The sequence below is a fragment of the Neophocaena asiaeorientalis genome, unplaced genomic scaffold, assembly GCF_003031525.2.
Source record: "Neophocaena asiaeorientalis asiaeorientalis breed wild unplaced genomic scaffold, Neophocaena_asiaeorientalis_V1.1 scaffold171, whole genome shotgun sequence".
In the NCBI taxonomy this organism is placed as follows: domain Eukaryota; kingdom Metazoa; phylum Chordata; class Mammalia; order Artiodactyla; family Phocoenidae; genus Neophocaena; species Neophocaena asiaeorientalis.
In genome coordinates this window covers 2,824,880-2,833,388 of record NW_020174013.1, presented here as the reverse complement: position 1 = coordinate 2,833,388, position 8,509 = coordinate 2,824,880, and the positions used below count along the sequence as shown (strand labels likewise).

At 44.6% G+C, this 8,509-nt stretch overlaps 1 protein-coding gene across 4 annotated transcripts in view; it reads left to right on the top strand.

Moving 5' to 3' along the window:
* Positions 1–6,928, top strand: part of DHX57 (DExH-box helicase 57) — a 58,333-nt gene extending 51,405 nt beyond the window's left edge. Inside the window, exons 22-24 of one of the 4 annotated variants that reach the window (XM_024753481.1) lie at positions 40–174; positions 4,897–5,097; positions 6,751–6,928. In XM_024753481.1, the coding sequence (XP_024609249.1) occupies positions 40–174; positions 4,897–5,097; positions 6,751–6,894 (480 nt within the window). In that variant the 3' untranslated portion in view covers positions 6,895–6,928. Of the gene's footprint in view, positions 1–39; positions 845–4,896; positions 5,098–6,750 lie in introns of those variants that run through there. The other 3 variants (XM_024753478.1, XM_024753477.1, XM_024753480.1) reach the window with 3 other exon arrangements.
* Positions 6,929–8,509: the final 1,581 nt, after the last annotated feature.

The window sequence follows — 8,509 nt, the reverse complement described above, 5'->3', positions numbered from 1 at the left end:
TATTTTTTTTTTTTTTTTTAACAAATACCTGTTGTTTAGGTGAAAAGCCCAGAAGGGAAATTTCAGAAGACCAGTACCGGAGCTGTCAGAATGCAACCGAAATCAGAGGAATTGAAGTTTGTCACCAAGAACGATGGATATGTACACATTCACCCTTCATCAGTGAACTACCAGGTCAGGATGGCTGGGTATACTTACAGTCAGGTTCCACATCCACAGATTCAACCAATGCGAATTGTGTAGTACTGTAGTATTTAGTATTGAAAAAATCTGAGTGTAAGTGGACCATGCAGTGCAAAGCCTTGCTGTTGGGGTGAGAAACAGTCCCTTCACTTCAGCCAAACCTTGTTCTATCACTCACTGTCTTTAGCCGCATCACTGACTTGGGGAAAGATGAATAAGCACAGATGTACTGGAATTGAGCTGTTAAGGCTGCTTTCAGATATAAAATTGTTTCTTTGTGGTGGTGATTTAAGAGGTCATGATGTAATTCTCTCACTCCATCTGTGCCTTAAGAGGCCATGACCTGTGCTTGTCGATCCAACTTCCTCAGCTCTCCTTCTTCCTTCAGCCAATTGCTGGGAGGCTTCTGCTCCCACCCCTCCACTAAATTCATCAGAAGTCATGAATAACCTCCTAGTTGTCAAATATAGGGAACAAATTCCCTGGCTCTCATCATTCTTGACTCATGAAGTTTTTGACATTGCTGACTTCCCTACCTCTTGACACTATCTTTGATGTTTTTTGCTTCTGAAATACCACTTTCTTCTCTCGCACTGGTCCTCCCCCCGAGCCCCTCTACCGGATTCTCTTCCCTTTACTCTGAAATCGTGGTTCTGGCCTTGCTCTGTTACAGTGCACAGAATCTTCCTGAACCACGGGCACAACATCGTGGTTCTCACTCTGCCACCCATATGCTGACACAGACCCCAAGTCTCTCTCTCTCTCGTCCTGGGCTTTTCTTTCTGAGCTGTCTTGCTGGAAATCACCACCTGGATGCCTTCTAGTCACCTCAAACTCAAAAGCTGAAAAATCAAACTCATTATCTCTGAATTCACTCCTCTGTGTTCCCTGTCTTGGTGAAATGGGACCATCCAAATCAGAACCCTGGAGTCACACGGACCCTGCTTCTTTTCTCCTGATGCCAGTCTAATTGGTCACCAGGTCCCAACACTTCCACCTTTTGACATGTCTCAGATTTGCCTACTTGTCCCTGCTGCCATTTCCTCAGTTCAAACCCCAAATATCTGTCTCTTGCCTGAAGTATTAATCTTACTTCTGGTGCTTTCTCTCTCCAACCTTTTATACTACTACTGCTGCCAGAATCATCTTTACAAAACACACATTTGATCATGTCATACCCTTGCTTGAAACTCTTCATAGATGGAGTCTACTGTAAACTCTCCTACGACCCTTCACATCTAGCCCCTTCTTAGCCCATGTCCCCTGCCCACTCCTGTCATTCTTTATGCTCCAGCAATACCAGACTACCAACAGTGTCCCCCGGTGCCAGGACACACTGTTTTTTTTTTTTTTTAACAAATACCTGTTGTTTAGGTGAAAAGCCCAGAAGGGAAATTTCAGAAGACCAGTACCGGAGCTGTCAGAATGCAACCGAAATCAGAGGAATTGAAGTTTGTCACCAAGAACGATGGATATGTACACATTCACCCTTCATCAGTGAACTACCAGGTCAGGATGGCTGGGTATACTTACAGTCAGGTTCCACATCCACAGATTCAACCAATGCGAATTGTGTAGTACTGTAGTATTTAGTATTGAAAAAATCTGAGTGTAAGTGGACCATGCAGTGCAAAGCCTTGCTGTTGGGGTGAGAAACAGTCCCTTCACTTCAGCCAAACCTTGTTCTATCACTCACTGTCTTTAGCCGCATCACTGACTTGGGGAAAGATGAATAAGCACAGATGTACTGGAATTGAGCTGTTAAGGCTGCTTTCAGATATAAAATTGTTTCTTTGTGGTGGTGATTTAAGAGGTCATGATGTAATTCTCTCACTCCATCTGTGCCTTAAGAGGCCATGACCTGTGCTTGTCGATCCAACTTCCTCAGCTCTCCTTCTTCCTTCAGCCAATTGCTGGGAGGCTTCTGCTCCCACCCCTCCACTAAATTCATCAGAAGTCATGAATAACCTCCTAGTTGTCAAATATAGGGAACAAATTCCCTGGCTCTCATCATTCTTGACTCATGAAGTTTTTGACATTGCTGACTTCCCTACCTCTTGACACTATCTTTGATGTTTTTTGCTTCTGAAATACCACTTTCTTCTCTCGCACTGGTCCTCCCCCCGAGCCCCTCTACCGGATTCTCTTCCCTTTACTCTGAAATCGTGGTTCTGGCCTTGCTCTGTTACAGTGCACAGAATCTTCCTGAACCACGGGCACAACATCGTGGTTCTAACTGCCACCTACATGCTGACACAGACCCCAAGTCTCTCTCTCTCTCGTCCTGGGCTTTTCTTTCTGAGCTGTCTTGCTGGAAATCACCACCTGGATGCCTTCTAGTCACCTCAAACTCAAAAGCTGAAAAATCAAACTCATTATCTCTGAATTCACTCCTCTGTGTTCCCTGTCTTGGTGAAATGGGACCATCCAAATCAGAACCCTGGAGTCACACGGACCCTGCTTCTTTTCTCCTGATGCCAGTCTAATTGGTCACCAGGTCCCAACACTTCCACCTTTTGACATGTCTCAGATTTGCCTACTTGTCCCTGCTGCCATTTCCTCAGTTCAAACCCCAAATATCTGTCTCTTGCCTGAAGTATTAATCTTACTTCTGGTGCTTTCTCTCTCCAACCTTTTATACTACTACTGCTGCCAGAATCATCTTTACAAAACACACATTTGATCATGTCATACCCTTGCTTGAAACTCTTCATAGATGGAGTCTACTGTAAACTCTCCTACGACCCTTCACATCTAGCCCCTTCTTAGCCCATGTCCCCTGCCCACTCCTGTCATTCTTTATGCTCCAGCAATACCAGACTACCAACAGTGTCCCCCGGTGCCAGGACACACTGTCCTCTACGCCGGGAATGGCATTCTAATTCCCCAGCAGGCTCCTACTTATTCTCCAGGCTCCCATCATATATCCCTTTCCCAGTGTCCCTCTCCAAGTTGCTCCTTACTTCTGTTCCGTCACTGTATAGTGTGCATTTTTCCACTGTTGTACTTATCACATTATTTTATAGCTTATGGTATGTCTCATTCATGGACTTGTAAAATTCCTGAAGACAGGAATTGAATTTTATTCATCTCTGCCTTCTTGATGTCTAGCACGGTGCCTAGCCAGCATAGCTGAAAGCAGATGCTCAATAAAGCTTCATCTCGATAAAGAGATGAAGGAGGAAAAGAGAAAAGGAGACTGCAGGAAGAGAGTTTGAAGTGTTAGGGCTGGTCAACCTGTGAAACTACTGGGTAAAGTGTCAGCAAAGCATGAAAAGAAGTGTTAAGCTCAGGAGAGTCTGAGGACCAGGAAGTCATCTGCCCTCTTGACTGCATGTGTACTTGGGAACCGGGGGCCCAAGTTACCTCCACTCGTCCTCTCCTGCGTTTACCATGACGTTTCTTCAGTGAATCCAAGTCATTCATGAATCCACTCAGTATCTGCTAGCACCTCCTCTGTGCCAGGCATTGTTGCAGGCCATGGAGGACAGCGGATGAGCTAGGGAGACAAGGTCTCTGCCCTCAGGGAACTTACATTCTAATGGGGAAGACAGGCAAGGAATAAGTAAACAAATAATCTCAGGTTAATGACAAATGTTATGAAGGAAAATAAAACTGTAAGAGATCGAGAGTGACAGAAGAGGGGCTTTTTTTTTTTTAAAACTATAGTTGATTTACAGTATTGTGTTAGTCTCAGGTATATAGCATCAGATTCGTTTCCACTATAGGTTATTACGAGATATTGCATATAGTTCCCTGTGCTGTACAGTAATCCTTGTTATTTATCTTTTATATACCGTGGTGAATATCAGTATTAATCCCGTACTCCTAATTTATCCCTCTACCTCCCAAGAGGGGCTACTTTACATAGAGTGACCAGGGAAGAACTCTCAGGAGAAAACAATTGAGCAGATCCTAAATGAAGTAAAGGGCAAGTCATGCAGGTATCTAAAGAGAGGACATTCCAAGCTGAGGAAATAAGTGCAAAGACCATGAGATGGGAGCATATCTGGTGTGTCCCAGGAAATGCAAGAAGGCAGCCAGTGCAAATGGAGGGGATGGTTAGGGGTGGAAGTGGTAGATGAGTTGGGACAAGTGGGCAGGGATCAGGTCGTGTAGGATCCACAGAAGGATCTGAGATTTTATCCTTGGGAAACCTCTGGAGGGTTCTGAGCCCTAACTGGTTTTTCAAAGATCACTGTGGCCTCTGTATGGAAAAGAAACTGTGAAGGTGCAAAAGGGCAGGTACATAGGAAGCCATTGCAGTGGTCTGTATGAGATGACAGTTTGCATGAGGTGGTAGCTGTAGAAGTGGTGAGAATCTGTCAGTTCATCATGTATTTTGAAAATAGAGCTGACAGGACTTAGTGATGATATAGATGGAGTGAGGGAGAGAGAGCAATCAAGGATGGCTCCCAAATTGGGAGCTTGAGCAACTGGGTGCAGACTGGGTGAATGGGAGTATCATTTAATGAGATAGTGAACACCACAAGGAGGGGGAAATTGAGAATTCCTTTTGAACACAAGTCTGAGATGCTTGTTAGATGTCCGAGTACAGACATCAAGTAGGCAGTTGCACATACAAGGCTGGAGCTCAGGGGAACCTACAGGCTGAAGGTAATTTTGGGAGTCATTGGATAGGTGATGATTAAATCCCTGGGACTGGTGGAGTTCCCCTTATGTTGCCCGTGACATAACTGTCCTATGTTTCAGGTCAGACACTTTGACAGCCCCTACCTGCTGTACCATGAGAAGATCAAAACTAGTCGGGTGTTCATCCGAGACTGCAGCATGGTGTCTGTGTACCCGCTGGTCTTGTTCGGAGGAGGACAAGTGAATGTGCAGCTCCAAAGGGGAGAGTTCACTGTCTCCTTGGATGACGGTTGGATCCGTTTTGCAGCAGCATCGCATCAGGTAAGGGATAACGAGTCTGTCGCACGAGACTCAGGCCATGAGGGGCTCTGATAATAGGAAGTACAGAGCATTTCTTCAGGGAACAAGGATCACAGAGCTGAGTAAGAGTGAATGATGGGTCTGCAGGGGACACTAAGCAAGACTGAGGCTGAAGTGAGGCCAGTGGGGGAGCCTTAGTAAGAGTTCAGGAAGCACAGGAGGGGAAGCCCAGGACAGTCGGTGTGAAAGGCTTCGGACAGAAGCTATGAGGGAGGTGTTGGCACTTCCTAATTGTTATACAAATACAAGTTCAAAGAAAACCAAAATATAGATGAGCAGAACTAAGTAAAAATCACCCTGATTCCACAACCACCATTAAAAAAATGTCTCGATTATTTACTATATGGAGTCTCTAGAAAACGTTTAAGGGGGAGTATATTTAAGATATAAAAATTTCTAATATTTGCATCTCTTAGAAATCTTCTATTGCAGGAGGCAGAAACACCAACTCAAACATTACAGTTAATTCCCTTTAAAGTCTGAAGCAGCACAGTCCAGGAGAAATATATGTGCCACATACCTAATAACTTTTCTAGTAGCCACATTAAAAAAAAAGTAAATAGGTGAAATTAGTTTTAATATTTTATATAACAGAAAACATCTAAAAAGTTTTAATTTCAACATGTAATCAATATAAACAATTGAGATTTTTATACTCTTTTTTCATACTAAGTCTTCAGAATCTGGTGTGTATTTTATACTCACAGCGCATCTCGATTCGGATCAGGCACATTTCATGTGGTCAGGAGATTAGCCACATGGGACAGTACAGGTCAAGAGGGCCAGGCAGTGTTGGTTTGATTCAGCTGCTTAACAACAAAAGCCTGTCTGGCCCTGTGGTAGCAGGACGGCTGTAGCGGCTCCTGGGTCACGTCCGTGCAGCATATACTGTCCAAAAGGGAAGACAGAACGCTTCTTTCCTAAAAGTTCCAGCAAACCTCCTCTCCTAAACCAACTCCTGTGGCTGAAGAATGTCATGGCCTCTAAGGCCTGGACCACCTGAACCATTCACTCTGGCAGGGCACATGGCGTGAGCCTGCGTGATGCAGACAGAGTCCACCCCGCAGGGTTGCCAGAGAGCGGAGCAGCAGCCGAACAGATGCTGGCAAGACACGCACAGTGGCACTGCGTCAGCACAGGCAAACCGCCATAAAACATGGAGGCTGTCTCCCAACCCTGTCCCCACCAACAAAAGCGGACAAATTCCAAAGTTAAAGAGATTTTTTTGGTTTAACATCTGCCATTTTTAATTCTCCATTTTCCTGCTTCTCCTCTCGGAGCAAACTGTAAAAGTCGACCAAGCTTTAATATGGAGCACACTATATAAAAGCCATATTTCCCGATTTAATCTTTTCTTTAAATGAGATGTGAGAGAGGAGGCTTTTTAAAATGGACCCCACTTAATATATTACAGAGCTGACATTGAGTGTATGTTCCTATAATTGCATCAAGAAATTTTAGAAGCAGTTTCAGAAAAAAATGTTTAGTTCCCCCACCATGGAATTAGAATAGCAGAAATCTAGAATAATGATAATCGTAACTGGAGAATTTCCTTTAATAACCTTTCCTCCCCTGTTGGTCCAAGCACTGCTTACATTGCAACTTTCATTTTAGGTGGCTGAATTAGTAAAGGAACTTCGCTGCGAACTTGACCAGCTTCTCCAGGATAAGATAAAAAACCCAAGCATAGATCTGTGTACCTGTCCTCGAGGGTCACGGATCATCAGCATGATTGTGAAACTTGTCACCACACAATAAAGACCAGGCTCGGGAGAGTGCTTGCTACTCACCTGCTTGCGCAGCTGGGAAGTGACGGCAGCACCTCTACCTCGAGCTGCAGCTCCGCGATGGGGCTGCCCTGGTGAAGGAGCCCAGGGCAGGCACTGCCAAGTCAGCTGAGGCGACGCACACCTTTAGGGAAATTTTCCACACTAAGTATTTCTAACCAAGCAGTGGGCATTCCCAGCACAATTTGGAGTGTCGATGTGAGTTCGAAAACCAACTTGCCTGTATTTTTCTCTCTGACTGCCCTGGAATGAATGAAATTCATCTGATTAACAGGAAAGTGAATATTTAATACAATTCTGTTTTAATCTATATATTATTTTTCTCCTGCTTTTTACTGGGATGAGATAAAGGGCATGAGGAGAAATATCAATTGTTTTTTTTTCTGTCATAAAGGCTCAACTGAAAGAAGTCAGAACAGAGAAGGAAAAAAAATCATGTGAGCAAGAAAAATTAAAATTTCATTTCGGCTATAGGCCATTACATAAACTTCATTCGTGAGGGATTTTTACTCATTAAAGTTCAGCTTAAAAAAAACCAAACTTAATGAGCACTTATTTGTTATCAGAATGTGAGCTGGTTTTATCCATAACACACTTTTTCTTTTTTTTTTTAAATAAATTTATTTATTTATTTTTGGCTGAGTTGGGTCTTCATTGCTGTGCACAGGCTTTCTCTAGTTGCGGCGAGCAGTGGCTACTCTTCGTTGTGGTTCACGGGCTTCTCATTGCAGTGACTTCTTTTATTGCAGAGCACGGGCTCTAGGCACGTGGGCTTCAGTAGTTGCGGCACGTGGGCTCAGTCGTTGTGGCTCGCGGGCTCTAGAGCGCAGGATCAGTCGTTGTGGCACACGGGCTTAGTTGCTCCACAGCATGTGGGATCCTCCCGGACCAGGGCTCGAACCCGTGTCCCCTACATTGGCAGGTGTATTCTTATCCACTGCACCAGCAGGGAAACCCCACACTTATTCTTGTTTTTGTTTTTGCCGTACGCAGCCTTTTCACTGTTGTGGCCTCTCCCGTTGCGGAGCACAGGCTCCGGACGCACAGGTTCAGCGGCCATGGCTCATGGGCCCAGCCGCTCCGCGGCATGTGGGATCCTCCCGGACCGGGGCACGAACCCGCGTCCCCTGCATCCGCAGGCAGACTCTCAACCACTGCGCCACCAGGGAAGCCCCCCACACTTATTCTTAAAAGCAGAACAGTCTGGGTGTTTTCATTCTCTTGTAGGTTTTCTATTTAGGAATCTTATGAACTCTGTCTTATGAACTCACCTGGATCTAATGGCCACATTTCACATTACCCGAAGGAGAATTTTAATGGTATTCTCAGAACAGAGTTGGCATGGTTAAGGTAGAAAAGGTTGCCATACTAGTGTCAGGTTTACAGCCATAAAAATACCTTCCATGGGACTGTTATTTTCAACCACCACTTACGGTAGTGGGGCACTAGCATTCTGAAAAAAAAAGTATATATATATTTATACTTTCCCTGGACATTTTTCAGTGTGACTAAGAAGAATCCCAAAAAGCTGGGTGGAAAAAGTATTCCTGTATTTCGGTAGTCCTCAGGTAGAAAGTCACTACAGG